The sequence below is a fragment of the Salpingoeca rosetta genome, assembly GCF_000188695.1.
Source record: "Salpingoeca rosetta unplaced genomic scaffold supercont1.8, whole genome shotgun sequence".
Lineage (NCBI taxonomy): Eukaryota > Choanoflagellata > Craspedida > Salpingoecidae > Salpingoeca > Salpingoeca rosetta.
The window spans coordinates 67,448-82,446 of NW_004754926.1; the positions used below are offsets into that span (position 1 = coordinate 67,448).

At 56.7% G+C, this 14,999-nt stretch overlaps 6 protein-coding genes across 7 annotated transcripts in view; 4 read left to right on the forward strand and 2 right to left on the reverse strand.

Annotated features, from left to right (window-relative positions):
• PTSG_03487 (ubiquitin carrier protein) overlaps positions 1–388 on the forward strand; it is a gene marked incomplete at its 3' end in the record, with an annotated part of 3,140 nt that extends 2,752 nt beyond the window's left edge. The window contains exon 7 of the mRNA XM_004995161.1: positions 224–388. Coding sequence (XP_004995218.1) covers positions 224–388 — 165 coding nt within the window. The remainder of the gene's footprint in view (positions 1–223) is intronic.
• Positions 389–587: 199 nt separating this feature from the next.
• Positions 588–4,197, forward strand: PTSG_03488 (uncharacterized protein; the record flags this gene model as incomplete). Its single annotated transcript, XM_004995162.1, has 4 exons — positions 588–2,261; positions 2,659–2,899; positions 3,278–3,455; positions 3,882–4,197. 4 exons carry the CDS (start codon positions 588–590, stop codon positions 4,195–4,197), a joined length of 2,409 nt encoding a protein of 802 aa, XP_004995219.1.
• Positions 4,198–4,456: 259 nt separating this feature from the next.
• Positions 4,457–7,953, forward strand: PTSG_03489 (centromere/microtubule-binding protein cbf5; the record flags this gene model as incomplete). Its single annotated transcript, XM_004995163.1, has 10 exons — positions 4,457–4,471; positions 4,700–4,786; positions 5,145–5,828; positions 6,034–6,123; positions 6,287–6,377; positions 6,605–6,894; positions 7,144–7,212; positions 7,446–7,502; positions 7,674–7,724; positions 7,900–7,953. The coding sequence occupies 10 exons, from the start codon at positions 4,457–4,459 to the stop codon at positions 7,951–7,953; spliced, it is 1,488 nt and encodes a 495-aa protein (XP_004995220.1).
• A 449-nt stretch (positions 7,954–8,402) lies between these two features.
• Positions 8,403–11,199, reverse strand: PTSG_03490. Of its 2 annotated transcripts, XM_004995165.1 has the most exons (9): positions 11,091–11,199; positions 10,780–10,921; positions 10,405–10,545; positions 10,077–10,131; positions 9,733–9,861; positions 9,476–9,588; positions 9,209–9,341; positions 8,838–9,031; positions 8,403–8,651 (listed from the first exon to the last, which is right to left on the reverse strand). In XM_004995165.1, exons 1-9 carry the CDS (start codon positions 11,137–11,139, stop codon positions 8,546–8,548), a joined length of 1,062 nt encoding a protein of 353 aa, XP_004995222.1. In that variant the 5' UTR covers positions 11,140–11,199; the 3' UTR covers positions 8,403–8,545. The 2 variants fall into 2 exon arrangements, with proteins under 2 accessions (XP_004995222.1, XP_004995221.1); XM_004995164.1 differs by lacking the exons at positions 10,405–10,545; positions 10,780–10,921; positions 11,091–11,199 and having other exon boundaries at positions 10,077–10,367.
• Positions 11,200–11,254: 55 nt separating this feature from the next.
• On the forward strand, positions 11,255–13,469 carry PTSG_03491 (acetyl-CoA hydrolase/transferase). The gene has a single exon (XM_004995166.1). It carries the CDS (start codon positions 11,761–11,763, stop codon positions 13,063–13,065), a length of 1,305 nt encoding a protein of 434 aa, XP_004995223.1. The 5' UTR covers positions 11,255–11,760; the 3' UTR covers positions 13,066–13,469.
• PTSG_03492 (uncharacterized protein) lies at positions 13,327–14,953 on the reverse strand. Its single transcript, XM_004995167.1, has one exon. It carries the CDS (start codon positions 14,451–14,453, stop codon positions 13,566–13,568), a length of 888 nt encoding a protein of 295 aa, XP_004995224.1. The 5' UTR covers positions 14,454–14,953; the 3' UTR covers positions 13,327–13,565.
• Between the last annotated feature and the right edge of the window lie 46 nt (positions 14,954–14,999).

The following is a 14,999-nucleotide window of genomic DNA, read 5'->3' on the forward strand; positions in this document are numbered from 1 at the left end:
ACACACACACACACACACACACACACACACACACACACACACACACACACAAAGCACACACACACACACACAAAGCACACACACACACAAAGCACACACACACAATCACAACACCACTGACTTCAGTCTCACTTCTTCGGTGCACCGAATAACTGCTCCTTGAAAGTTCGTTGCCGTGTCGTTGTGCGTGTTTTGCCGTTGCTGTGTGTGGCATTTCAGGCAGCCATGGAACGTGGCTGGTCGCTCACGCACGACGCCAGCAAACCCGGCCATCACACAGGCAACCGCCACCCACCACAACAGCAAGTTCATCTCACATCGCATAGCAGCAGCAGTAGCACAGCATCGCAGCAGCACAGCATCGCAGCAGCGCAGCAAAAAGAAGTGAAGCAACCAATTCACCCATCCTATCCAGACAACATCTGCACACCACCACATCATTTAACTCTCCCACGCTTCCCTTCCTCGCCTTCTCTCTCCTGTTCCACCAACCACAACCGCAACCACCTACCACAACCACCCACAACCACCCACCAACCACCGACCACCACCATCACAACCAAGCACAACGCCAACGACTGTAAACAATGGGCAGCCCGTCCCCGTCACTGCTGCTGGCACTGCTGAGTGTGGCCGCGGTGGCCTGCCTGATGCTCCTCAACATGCACACGCACCATCACCATCACCAACAACAGCTCATGCAGCGCGACCTCCTCACCAATGACCCCACCAGCCTGCAACAGCAGCGCCGCCCACCGCCAGCCCTGCTTCCCAAAATGCCTGCAGGCAACCCTGTCGTCGCAGGTGCGGCCGATACCGGTGCCGGTGCCGTTGCTGCTGACATTAGCGTCAACCGTCTCGCTCACGCTCAAAACATCAACAACCACATCAACAACGACAACATCAACAACGACAACAACGACAATAACAGGGGTGATACCCGCGCCCCGGCTCGCGTACCCCCAGAGGAACAGCAGCAAGCTGTGGCAGATGTTGTGGATGCTGCCCTGGACAAGCACCTGCGCGAACAGCGTCGCATGCTGCAAGAGCAGCTTGCCCAGTTCATGGAGACCCTGAAGGCGCTGGACAGCGACAGTCGGTCGTCTGTGCTCAAGGAGATACTGGCCAGCGTGAACAAACAAGACGAGCGCATGGCACAGCTGGAGGAGAAGCTGAGCCGGCTCGAGACAGCCGTGGTGGAGCCCATGCAGACCAGCCAGGAGAAGCTCGACGCTGCGCTGAAGCAGCTGCAGGAGATCAAGGAGCAGGCTGGCTCCCTGACAGAGGCCTTCAACCGGCACTACGGCTACAAGGAGGAGCCGCTGGACCTGGCGGCGCAGCAGAACGAGCAGGGGCCAACCCCGCCCCCGGAGCCCAGGGTGCCCATGGAGGATTTCGTCATGCTGGTGCACCTGCACCTTGTCGGCAACATCACGCACGAGGAGTTTGAGGATGCGCTGGGCATCAACACCACCGCAACGCAGGAGATTCTGTCCTGGCCCAGCCTTGACGAGCCGCGCGAAGACGGGCAGAACCCAGCCAAGGCGCGCTACTTCCAGATGCTGGACGCCAAGTACCCATCACGCATCCAGGCATCCACGCTTGCGCACGAGTGGTGCATTGAGCGCAACGGGTCCGGCACCAACTTCATCCTCAACCACTGCATGCTCGGCGGCAGCTACCAGCACTGGCTGCTGGACTCGCTGGGGCGCCTGCACACGGCGTTCGACCAGGGCGACTGCCTCGACGGCACGGGCCTGGCGGTCGGAGACGACCTCGTCGCCAACAGGTGCACGAGGAAGGCAAAGGGCCAGCGCTGGAACTACGTGCGCCCTGGCGCGCAGTCCCAGGCCGGGTTCCTCATCAACCGCGAGACAAAGCTGTGCATTGACGCCAACGACGTGCTGCAGGCGTGGAACGCCACGCACCGCCCGCGTGTTGTCGTGCGGCAGTGCGACGCCAGCTGCACACAGCTGTGGACCATCTCCGACAACGTCACAACCATCTTCGACCTCATGCCCAGTGCGGACGAGGCACGCGCCATGATCAGGCACAAGGAGGAGCAGCTTGCGGAATCGAAGCGCACGGGTGCCAGCCTTGGCCTCATCTACGAGCGAGAGGCAGATGAACAGCTGTCGCGCGCCAAGAGCAAGATGGAGGCAGCGGGCAAGGATGCCTCGACCGAAAACGCCGAGAAGCGGGATCGTATCGCGTGCTGGGTGATGACCAACCCAAAGAACCACCACACCAAGGCCCTTGCGGTGAGTCCAACCGAGAGCTTTGTGTGTGTGTCTGTGTGTGTGTGTGCCTGTGTGTCTGTGTGTGTGTGTGTCTGTCTGTGTGTGTGTGTGTGTCTGTCTGTGTGTGTGTGTGTCTGTGTGTGTGTGTGTGTGTCTGTCTGTCTGTGTGTTGTGTACTGTGCTTGTTGTGCGGGGGGGGGGTTGCATTTCTCTGCCTGGACGGGACAATGCGCTTTAACCCCTGCTTGCAGGCAATGTGTTTGAACTTCCCGTTTGGTCTCACCACTGTTTTGGTTGTTTGCTGTGTTTTGTTTCCTCTTGTGACCTGACCATTACCGCTTCCTCCCTTTTTCCTCCCTCCTCCCTCCTTCACCTTTCTCCTTCCAACGCTCTGCTTTCTCCAATTTCCTCTCGTCAGATCAACTCGACGTGGGGCCGGGATTGTGATTTGCTGCTGTTCATGACAACCAAGCACCAGGCTGGGCTGAACACGATTGTGCTGTCGCTTGGCGAGGAGGAGGACCGCCACTTTCTCTGGCGCAAGAGCATCATGTCGTGGGGATTCATGTATGCGCACCTCATTGACAAGTACGACTGGTTCATTCGTGCTGACGACGACACGTTCTTCAACATGGACAACCTCCGCTCCTTCCTCAAGGGTGAGCGTGTGCGTCAAATGTGTGCGCCAAGTGTGTGCGTGCGTGCATGTATGGATGTGTGTGTTCCTATCAGTGTCTATCTGTGTCTATCTGTGTGTGTGTCTGTCTGTCTGTCTGTATCTGTGTGTGTGAAGGAAAGTTGTATGCTTGGAGATATCCCTATCCGCGTCTGCTCCGTGCTTGTGTGTGTCCTTGTGTCTGCCATTTCCACCATGCAAGTGTCAGCATTGGAGGCTTGGTGTAGTTTGGACTGCAACAACCCACAGGTCTTCCAGTTACGTTCCCCCCCCCCACACACACACACTCACCCAAGTCACTCTCTGGCATTACACACCACCGTGTCTTCTCTTCCTCTTCCCCTTCACCATCATGTATCAGGGTATTCGCCAAAGGACCCCCACTTCTTTGGGCGCCGGCTGAAGATCAACGACGACGAGTTCTATTCCGGTGGAGCAGGCACCATCCTCTCCCACAATGCCCTGAGCCAGTTTGGCGAGGCCATGGAAGACGACATCTTGGGGGTGGTCCGTGCTGGCGACACATTTGCAGACGACATGTAAGTTGCACAAAGTGCACGAGAAAACTGAGGGGAGACGGCCGACGAAGACGAGAGAAGTTGCATGCAGCAGAGCAGCATGCATGCAGTGGCGCTGTGGTGGGGGGGGGGGGAGAAGAGTGGTTGCGCTTGTGGTGCAGCAACAGGAGGGCAAGCAACAGTGCTTCATGTCTGGTTCCGCCAATGCATGCGTGTGCCGATGCTTCTCTGCCTCTCCTTTCTTAGTTTTCTTGTTCTCTCTATTCCTGCTAGGCTATTCCTGTCCTCCGTCTTTGCTAGTTTGCTTGTCTTCTTCTAGTTCTAGGCTTCTCTCGCATCCCCTTTGCTCCAACACACAACATATACATGCACACACACGCAGCGCTTACATTTTCGACCCTTACTCACCCCCTATCTCCCTCCCCCCCCCCCTCTCGACTCACGCAGGGAGATTGCCGTGTCGATGCGGCGGCTGGGCATTCCCACGGAAGATACGCGGGACGAGCAAGGGCGCGAGCGCTTCTTCGTGCTGACGTTGACGGACGAGCGTAACACGTACCGCGCCAACGACCCCGGGTTCTGGTACTTTGAGTTTTCGTACTACTCACCGAAGGAAGGGGAGGACAGCAGCAGCCCGTGGTGGATTGCGTCGCACTACACGGCGCCGCCCACCATGATGCTCATGGAGGCCATGCACGAGCTCAAGTGCGAGGCGGCAGGGCAGCACCCGTGGCGGGCGAAAGTGCAGGCTCCGACGCCATAAATTGTTCATTCGTGCATGTGGGTGGTGGATACTATTTGCTTCATAAACGATTTCTGTGCGAAACGTACATTGCAATGCGCACTTTGTCAACCCACGAGGACCAAACACTGCCAACCCACAGGGCCTGCCCTTTTTCCCCCTGCCCTTAACATAACACAAAGCACGAGGTCCATATCGTGTGTGTGTTTGTTCTGAGCGACCAGCGATTGTGCAGCAGCCAGCAAGAAGCCCCACCAGACCATCAACACCACCAGCAACCATGACTAGCGTGGCGGTGAGCAGCCCTCTGTGTGTGTGTGTGTGGGTGTGAGTGTGAGTGTGTGTGTGGGTGTGAGTGTGTTTGTATGTTTGTACGTGGGTGTGTGTGGGTGCGGGTGGTTGTGCGATTGCGTTGCTGGGTGCATGTGTCAGCAGACGCCACGTTGTCACGCCACACAGCATCACAACACCGCACCACGCTCATCATGCTCATCTGTCCACACAATGACCCCCACTTGTGCAGGATGAACAAAGGAAGGCCGACTTCCAGATTGAGCCGTCGAAGGTGAAGCCCACCATCGACGCCAGCGACTGGCCTCTCCTCCTCAAGGTCTGTGTGTGTGTATGTGTGCCTGTGTTGTGTGTGTGTGTGCCTGTGTTGTGTGTGTGTGTGCCTGTGTTGTGTGTGTGCTTGTGTTGTGTGTGTGCGAGTTGGGTGAAATCAAACGGGATGGCTTTTTTGGGGATGGCTGTTCCAAATCTGCCATCACACGCTGCGACCTTGTTCCTCCAGCGCAACACAACACAACACAACACAACACAACACAACACAACACAACACAACACACGCATGTGCGCACTTGTTCCCTCTTATCCACTCGCATTTATTCACACACACACACACACACACACCTTTCCTCCCTCTCCTTCCCTTCCCTCCCCACCCCAACAACAACACACAACAACAGGACTTTGACAAGCTGAACATTCGCAGCAACCACTACACCCCGCTGCCAAACGGCTGCTCGCCGCTGAAGCGCAAGATCCACGACTATGTGCGCAGTGGTGTGATCAACCTCGACAAGCCAGCCAACCCGTCCTCCCACGAGGTTGTCGCCTGGATCCGCCGCATTCTCAAGGTGGAGAAGACGGGCCACAGCGGCACGCTGGACCCAAAGGTCACGGGCTGCCTGATTGTGTGCATCGACCGCGCCACGCGCCTGGTCAAGTCGCAGCAGAACGCGGGCAAGGAGTACGTCGGCCTTGTTCGCCTCCACAGCGCCATTGACGGCGAGGTCGCGCTTGCCCAGGCCCTGGAGAAGCTCACCGGTGCCCTCTTCCAGCGCCCGCCCCTCATCTCCGCCGTCAAGCGCCAGCTGCGCGTGCGCACCATCTACGAGTCGAAGCTGCTCGAGTACGACAACGACCGCCACCTCGGCATCTTCTGGGTCAAGTGCGAGGCCGGTACATACATCCGTACCCTGTGCGTGCACCTTGGCTTCCTCCTCGGCGTTGGCGGCCACATGCAGGAGCTGCGCCGCGTCCGCTCCGGTATCCAGAGCGAGGCAGACAACCTCGTCACCATGCACGACGTGCTCGACGCACAGTGGCACTACGAAAACACACGCGATCAAACCTACCTTCGCCGTGTGGTGCGTTCTCCCTGCTGCGTTGTGATTTGTGCGCATGGTTTTGCGTCTGTACCGCGTGAGGTGCTGCCCTCTCGCTTGCCTCTTATCAAGGCCATCTGTGGGGCTGCTGCGTTTCCACCCACACATATGGTGCCGCCTCTGCCAAGTGTTATGCAAAACACTGACCACCACCCTATCATGTGCTTGTGCTTTGGGTGTGCCACAGATCCAACCCCTGGAGATTCTGCTCACGGGACACAAGCGCGTCGTGGTTAAGGACAGCGCTGTCAACGCCATCTGCTACGGCGCCAAGCTCGTGAGTGGCACGGCCCACGCGGCTGCGACCCAGCTGATTATCTCCCCCCCCCCCACACACACACACACACTCACGCACACATGCACGCACGCACGCACCAGCTCTCCCTTTTTCCCCTTTGCAATGTGTGTGTGCGCTCACAACACTATCTGCTTGTGTGCAGATGATTCCTGGACTGTTGCGGTATGCGGACGGTATTGAGATTGACGAGGAGTGCGTCATCCTCACGACAAAGGGCGAGGCTGTTGCCGTCGGTACGTTTGCTTCCCCACATGTGTGTGTGTGTGTGTTGGTGTAAGAGGATGCGTTTACATTTGTGCTTGTGTGTGTGTGCGTCTGTGTGTGTGTGTGCGTCGTATCGTTCAGTGTGAATGCTTTACAACATGATAGGTTTCAAGTACGCTGCTTTCTCGCGGTTTGCCACCACCCGCTCACACTTCACACACTCTTTCTCTCCACCTTCCCGCGCCCTCAACAACAGGCATTGCGTGCATGACGACTGCTGTGATGGCGACGTGCGATCACGGCGTCGTTGCCAAGATCAAGCGTGTGATTATGGAGCGTGACACATACCCGCGGCAGTGGGGTCTTGGCCCTCGCGCCGCCGCCAAGAAGAAGCTGATCCAGGCCGGCAAGCTTGACAAGTACGGCCGCCCCAACGACAAGACGCCCAAGGACTGGCTCAACGGCTACGTCGACTACGCAGCTGCTGCTGCCGCCGTCGCTGCAACAGAGACACAGGACGCAGACGACAGCAACCCGGCCAAGAAGGTGTGTCACGCTAGTTTGCCATTGGAAAAGAGAGGGGAAGTAGATGGCTCTCTTTTTCAGTTTTGTTGCATCCCTGTGTGTGTGTGTGTGTGTGTGTGTGTGTGTGTGTGTGTGTGTGTGTGTGTGTGTGATCGTGTGTGATCGTGCCTTGGACTGATTGTTTTTTTTTGGGGGGGGGGGTGTGTGTTTGGGCGCACCACCATTGGGACCGACTGACACTGGTTGCTGATTTTTGTGTAATGTCTGCAGCGCAAGCAATCGGAGGACGTGTCTGAGCCATCCACGCCCGTGAAGGAGTCAAAGAAGGCAAAGACAGAGGTGTGTGTTGACGTGTTTGGAGCGACCTTTATGTGGCCATTGTGAATTGAGATCGTCGTCATCGTGTGTGTGTGTGCGTGTCTTTGGTGTTTGTGTGTTTCTGTTTGCAGCTGCGTGTGAATGCACGTTGGTGTTGTGGATCGACTGCAGCCTTCTATTTGCATGCCGCTCAACCTTGCTTTTTCTCCTGCGGCTTGTGTGTGTGTGTGCGTGTTTGTGTGTCTGTGTAACAGGATGAGCCCAAGAGCGAGAAGAAGAAGAAGAAGAAAAAGAGCAAGGACAAGGACGAGGTGCGTTGTGATGGTTGTGATACAATTTTTGTGAATGTGCGCCTGTGCGTTTGCATTCCTTGACCGTGCTTGCGGTTTTATTCGCTCTTGTGCTTTGGGGGTCGCCGCTGCTTTCTACGATTTGCTCATGTCGTCTGCGTGCCTGTGTTGCGTTTCTTTGCACACCAACAGCCAAGCACACCCAAGAGCGAGAAGAAGAAGAAGAAGAAGTCGAAGGACGCTGTAAGTGTGTGGTGCTATGGCTGCTTTGGGTGCAACTGACATTGCGTTGTCTTGCGGTCATTGTGATGTTAAAGTTCCTGTCGTTGTTTTGTTTGCATGCACTGCAAGCTGCAATCCTTGGCATGCCCTTACGCCTCGTGCCTCGACGCGCTTTTGCTTCTTTGAACTGCTGCAGGACACACCCAAGAGCGAGAAGAAGAAGAAGTCCAAGAAGTCCAAGGACGAGTGAGGCACCACAATCGTGTTTTTCTCTCTTGTCCTGTGTTTTGAGTCGTATGAGTGGCTTGCTTTGTTATTTCGCTTCCTGTCGTCTCTTCCTACGTGTGTGCGTGTGCGTGTGCGTGAGCGTGAGCGCGTGTATTTGGCCCCAGATTCTTCCCCGCTTTTCTTGATTCGATATCCTCCGTTTGCATCGGTGTGTGTGTGTGTGTTTGCTTTGCTTGGGAGTTGGCTTGTTGTTCAAGCGCTCCAAGCTCCATGCCTGTGTGTGTGTGTGTGTGTGCGTCATTCATTTGACACCTTCCCTTGTTGCCGTGCTTGTTGTGATGTGATGATGCATTTCAGTGTTGGTCCATGCAACATGAAGGGGAAGGGGGAATGTAACACAAGAAACAATGGTTGCACTGAATTCAGATGTTGAAGAAGACGGGTTTGCACATGTGCCGTGTGATTGGAGGTGGTGCTTCTCTCTTTTGTTGAGCCCTGCAACTTTGAATGTCGTTTATTGAAAGCATGGTGTGAGCAAGGTTTCACGTGTAATGAATGTAATGTACCATGCCATGCAGAGCTTGTCTGCAAGCTGATGCACACAACCACCACCGTCACCTCTCTGAGGGCTCCAAGTACTTCATGTCGAGATAGTCAAACACATCCTTCTCGCAGGTGACGGGCAGCGCATCCCCCATTGTCCCTTTCTCGCCCATGGGCCTGATGCGAGGAGAAAAGAGGACATGAGCGGTTGCAAGGAGTGTGTGGCTGAGGTGTGGCACGCAGACGCAGACGCAGACCTAGACGCAGACGCAGACGCAGACGCAGACGCAGATGCAGACGCAGAGGTGTCATCACACAAAACAACACAACACAACACAACACAACCACAACCACAACACACACCTGATTGCGTATTCGTTGAGGTGGAAGCCGAGGTCGATGGCCTTTCGTCGCATGTCCTTGTTGAGCTCGTCGCTGCCCGTGAAGTAGAGGAGTGCGAGCGGGTACTGGTCCGCCGGCCAGAACCGGACGTCGATGCGGCGGTATTTGCCCTCGCCCGCCTTGGGCGCCTCGCGGTCCCGGCACACCCCCATAAACTGGACGTCGTCGTGGTTGTGCGGTGGTGGAATGATGGTAGCGTGGGTGGTGGTGGAATGATGGTAGCGTGGGTGGGCAGTGGTGAGGTGGTTCCACGCTGATGAATAGATAACCCGAACCACGCATTATACGAGTAGTCTGCACACACACACACACACGCACGCACGCACACACACCTTTGTTTGGCCGCAGCTGAGCGAGTCTGTGACGAACTTGTGCTTCTGCATGGCAGCGACAACCTTTGCGAGCAGGCCAGCAAACCGCGGCTTTGTGATCTTGCCTTTCTCGTCCTTGTGCTCAGACGTAAACCTGGCAAGCGTGGTGTTGTGTGTGTGTGTGTGTGTGATCGTGTGAAATTGCGCGTGAATGTGTACACATGTGCACATCCTCACACAAGCCGACACGTAGCTCCCTTCCCCCCTCCCCCCTGCCTACCAACTGACTCTGGGTGCGTCATGAGGATGTCAATGTCACCGGACGAAGAGGCGCCACGACGGTAGCTCCCGCACACCTCCGCCGTTAGCTTTGGATCAACCTCGGAGATGATTGCAAACGCCTGTGAGGATATGTACATCCATAGGTAGTCGTTGCACGATGTGATGTGGCTTGGTAGGTGAGCCTTGGCACGAGCGCTATGTATCAGCAAGCAAACAAGCAGGATGGCCTCGCACAACGACAGGGAGCTGTGTCCTTTCCTGACCTGTTTGCGCAGCCTGTCGACCTCATCCCGTGGGATGCGCTCCTCAAAGTCGTGGTGGTGCTTCAACCCAATGCGCTGTGTGCTGGTCAGGCCCGACTGCTTTGCCAGCTCCTCAAGCGTCGTCACCCCCTGGCACAAATACACGTGCACGTGTATTGTGTGTGTGTGTGTGTGTGTGTGTGTGTGTGTGTGTGTGTTGTGTTGTGTTGTGCGTGTTTGCATGAATGTGTCGTGTGTAGAGATGAGGAAAGCAAGACAGGAGTGCCCCAAGCCACAATAGCAAAGACAGACACCTCCACACATGCGTGTGCGCTCTCGCACACACACACACACATGACACTGACCTGGTCAACAAACTTGCGGGCTGCGGCTGGTCCAAAGCCAACGACGCTGGCAATACTGCGTTGCAACTCAAACAACGACCACAACATGAGAGCGCGTCGCTGCATTGCACCACATCTGCACCACCGTTGGTCATCAACACATGCAAGACGTGCGTGTTGCGCAACAAGAGCACACACAAAACACAGCCACACACACACACACACACACACACACACACACACACATACACACACACGCACGCACACACGCACACAAAACACACACGCACACACACACGCACGCACACACGCACACACATACAAACAAAAGCAAAGAGTATTAGCTGACAGCTGGATAGCCTTTGACGTTGGATCTGCGTGGATGTCCTCGAGCTTCTTGAGCTTGCCCGTGCTGAGGAATTCGTCAATCTTCTTTGCAATCTTCTCCCCGACGCCCTGCAAGGCCTTTGCCTCCTTGCCAGAGCTGATCCTGGCGAATGGGCAAAAGCAATGGCATGGGCGAGATGTGTCAGTATGAGCATGTGCAGATGTGTGTTGTTGTTGTTGGTGGTGGTGGTGGTGGTGGTGGTGTTGTTGTTGTTGTTGTTGCGTGCATCTGTATATCAGAAAAACAATGAACAAACAAGCAAACAAAACACGCTTGCACAAAGGCACATTTGCATACCATCCCCTCGTACACACACAAACACACACACACGCACACCTGGATGGGTGGGCGGCGATGGCTCTGCTTGCTTTGCGGTATGCGTTGTGTTTGTGGATGTGGCGCGAGACGTTCTTCTCGTAGTCTGCAAGCTCGTTGAGAAACGCGCAAATGTCTGCGTTCACGTTTCCCTTTGCCCGCTCTAAGGGGGGGGGGGGGAGAGAAAGTGAGCGCAAGGGAGTGAGCGCAAGAGGGTGAGCGCAAGGGAGTGAGCGCAAGGGAGTGAGCGCAAGAGGGTGAGCGCAAGAGGGTGAGTGCAAGGATCACATCGAGAGACCATCCCCCCATCATCAGCGACATCAGCGACGCACTTGTGCCGGCAACTGCTTCCGCAGCAACTTTCCGCTTTGCCTCAGACATGTTTGGCTTCAGTAGGGATGTAGACTGGTTTCAGTTGAGCCTGATTTCAGTCTATACGGCCTGCAGCAACTGAATTCATGCTCGGTACTGCGTCTGACGCAATTTGTGCGTTTAGGGGCATCATAGGCCCGGCAGGTGGCGACGCAACAGGGCGATCGCTGTGAACATTCCGTCTTGCTTCATTTCCAACACGTCCCCGACCAAAAACTGACAGTGCCCAACACGAGGGCTGACGAAGTAGGTAGTGGTGACATAATGTGCAGCATGATCGATGATGTGATGTGTGTGTGTGTGTGTGTGTGTGTGTGTGTGCGGCACGATGTGTGTGAAGCAAGCTTAGGCGAGTGAGCGATATGCGTGAGGGTGAATGGGTTGGCTGGTTGGGAAGCTTGCCAGCGCCGACAAAGCTGCAGCTCAGCAACAGCATGCATGGCTGATGTGACTGGTCATTGTCATTCATTTATTCATTCATGCATGCATTGACCACCTCACACACACACACACCACCACACACACACACACGCACACACACACACACCTATTTCTGCCTAACAACCACAACCACCACCCTCTCCACCCCTGGCTTCCGCTGACTGCTCCCTTTCCGCGACAGCAGCAACAATGGCATCTGTGCTGAGGAAGGCGCCCAAGTTGGTGACGCTGGATGCGGCGGCATCGTCGCTGATCCAATCCAACAACCGCATTGTGACGGCGATGGCCGTCTCTGAGCCGCACGGCTTTTTCTCCAAGCTGGAGACGTTTGTCAAGGACCGCGAGAACGTGCAGGTGTACTGCGCCAACCCGAACCGCGCCTACAACGCCTTTCGACAGGAGCAGCTCAAGGGCAAGCTGTCGCTGACCACCATGTTCCTCACGCACGCCGTGCGCAACCTGCAGGGCCACGGCGTCGTGTACTATGCGCCGCACAACCTGCGTGAGTGGGGCCCGCTCCTGTGCCGCAAGCCCATTGACGTGTTCTGGGGCACGTGCACGCCGCCCACGGACCAAGGGTACGTCAGCCTGGGCCCCTCTGCCGTGTACGAGGTGGAGGCGCTGCTGCACGCCAAGCAGGTGGTGCTGGAGGTGAACCCGAACATGCCCTTCTGCCACGGCGCGACGACGCTGCGCCTGAGCGACGTGGACTACCTGATTGAGCCCGAGGAGAACTCGACGCTGGACCTGCTGACGGAGGAGCGGCGGCCCTCGGACGAGATTGACATGCAGATTGCGCAGCACGTGGCCACGCTCATCCCGGACGGCGCCACGCTGCAGTTTGGCATTGGCGGGATCCCCAATGCGCTGGCGCACGCGCTGCTGAACCACAGGGATCTGGGCGTGCACACGGAGATGATCAACGACGCCGTGGTTGACCTGGCCAAGGCCGGCGTGATCACGGGCAACTGCAAGTCGCAGTGGCCGCGCAAGATGGTGGGCGCGTTTGCGCTGGGCTCCAAGCAGCTGTACGAGTACATTGACAACAACCCGGGCGTCATCTTCAAGCCCGGCTCGCAGGTGAACGACCCCGTTGTGTTTGGCAACAACCACCGCATGGTCTCTGTGAACACGTGCGTGGAGATGGACCTGACGGGCCAGGTGTGCAGCGAGTCTGTTGGCCACCGCGAGCTGAGCGGCGTGGGCGGGGCCGCGGACACGCACATTGGCGCACAGCGGTCGCCGGGTGGACGGGCCATCATCGCCCTGCGCAGCCAGAGCAAGCGCGGCAGCTCCAAGATTGTCTCTGAGCTCATGCCTGGGGCGAAGGTGAGCATCACGCGCAACGACCTGGACACGGTGGTGACGGAGTATGGCATTGCGGAGCTCAAGGGCATGAACACCGCCGACCGTTGCCGCGCCCTCATCAGCATCGCCCACCCGTCTGCTCGTGACGAGCTCACGGAGCAGGCCCGCAAGCACTGCTACATCTGACCACGCATATGTTCGTGTGTGTGTGTGTGTTGTGTGCGTGTATGTGTGATGTGTGTGTCGATGGGTGGATGCGTGTGTGTGTGTGTGTGTGTGTGTGTTGTGTGCGTGGATGCCTGCTGCGATGGTATCACACCACACCACATCACATCACATCACACCACATCACATCACACATCACAGTTCGAGCTACACCCTCCTCTTTCTCCTTCCTTTGAGCTGTGTGGTGTTTCAAAAGGTCAGCCGAGCTGCTTGCAGTCATGTCGTGTGTTTGTTTCTTTCTTGTTTATGACCGGTTGACACCAACGTGAAGTGAACTGAACTGAAGTGAAGCGATTGACAACCACACGACATTCATTCATTCAGCAGTCAATCAATGCATGAAGCAATCAAATAAGCAAAAGCAGAACGAAGCAAAGCGGAAGAAAACACACACACACACACACACACACTCACTCACACACACACTCACTCACTCACACACACACACACACAGAGCACGTTTATGCGGGGGAGACCGGGGTGGAGGAAGCGCGCGTCTTGCCGGAGAAGATGGGCGTAAACTTCATGCCGTCCATGACCACTTGCTCCATGGTGGTGCTGCGACGCTTGTGGCGGCGAGAGCGACGAAGCCCGCTGCGGCGTGGGCTGCGGCGTGGGCTGCGACGTGGGCTGGCCTGCTGCGTGGCGTTTGTCTTCTTCGTCGTGGCTGTTGTTGCCTGCGCCTCATCGTTACTCGTGGCGTTGGCGTTGGCGAGCGCGGCGCGGGTGAGGGCGCGCGATGGGAGCAGCGCAGCAGAAAGGCGGCCATGTCGCTGCTGCTGCTGCTGCTGCTCTTGCAGGGCCTTGAAGACGTGGAGGAGCAGCAGGTCGTGGTACATGCAGTCCATGAGTGTCTGCTCAATGGTGGTCTTGCGCTGCAGGCGCTTCTTGCTCGCCTTGCTGCGCTTGCTGTTCTGCTGACGAGCCGCCTTGGGCGAAGGCGTGGCCATGCGGCGAGGTGTCGCAGGCGCAGAACGCGGCCCGCTGCTGCTGTCGTTGATGGTGGTGGTGGTGGAAGTGGTCACCGTGGCCGTGCCGAGGCGCTGGGGAAGGCGGCGCAGCTTGTAGGGCAGGGAGGCCAGGCGGGCGGCCATGGCCCGCTTCTTGCGCGAGGCGCGTGGGCGAAGCACCATGTGCGTCGAAGGAGATGAAGGAGAAGTCGAAGCAGAAGCCAAACTCGAAGTCCAGGTGGTGGCAGCGAGATCGCCGCACAGCTTGTTCAGGAACGCCTTGCCCTCAGTCACAGTTGCCTCCATGGACTGGGTGCGCTCCACCGGCGACGTGGCGACAAGTGGAGTGGCAGCGTTGGTGGCGGTGGTGGTGGCGGTGGTGGTGGGAGTTGGAGCCATGTTGCTGTTGTTTGTTGCTGTTTGTTGTTGTTGTTTGTTGCTGCTGAAAGAAAGAAGGAAGGGAGATGGAGCGAGTGCTTGCTTGCTTGGTTGCTTGCTTGGTTGCTTGGTTGATCCAGTGAGGAAAATGATCCATCACCGCTTCATCGTCGCACTTGTAGTCGCCATCACCGCGTGTATGTGTTGGTGGGGCAGGACCAGTGTATGTGTGGTGGTGAGCATGGGTGTTTGCTGGTGGTTTGCGGGGTTTGTGGCTGCGGGCGAATCCAGACGCGTTCACGGAAAAGTGCTGACTCAGCTATGTATTTGCTGTGACATGTCAAACATGTTTTGGCATGGCAAGGTGCACAAACACAAGATTGTGCTGTCGGTAGAGGTTGTGCTTGATGTTTGCGAGGAGTTGGCGAAGGTTTTCAAGGACGTGGATGTGTTGGTGTGGATGCGTTGTGTCTGTGTGTGTGTGTGTGTCTGTGTGTCTGTGTGTGTGTCTGTGTGTGTGTCTGTGTGTGTGTGTGTGTGTCAGTGTGTGTCTGTGTGTGTGTGTGT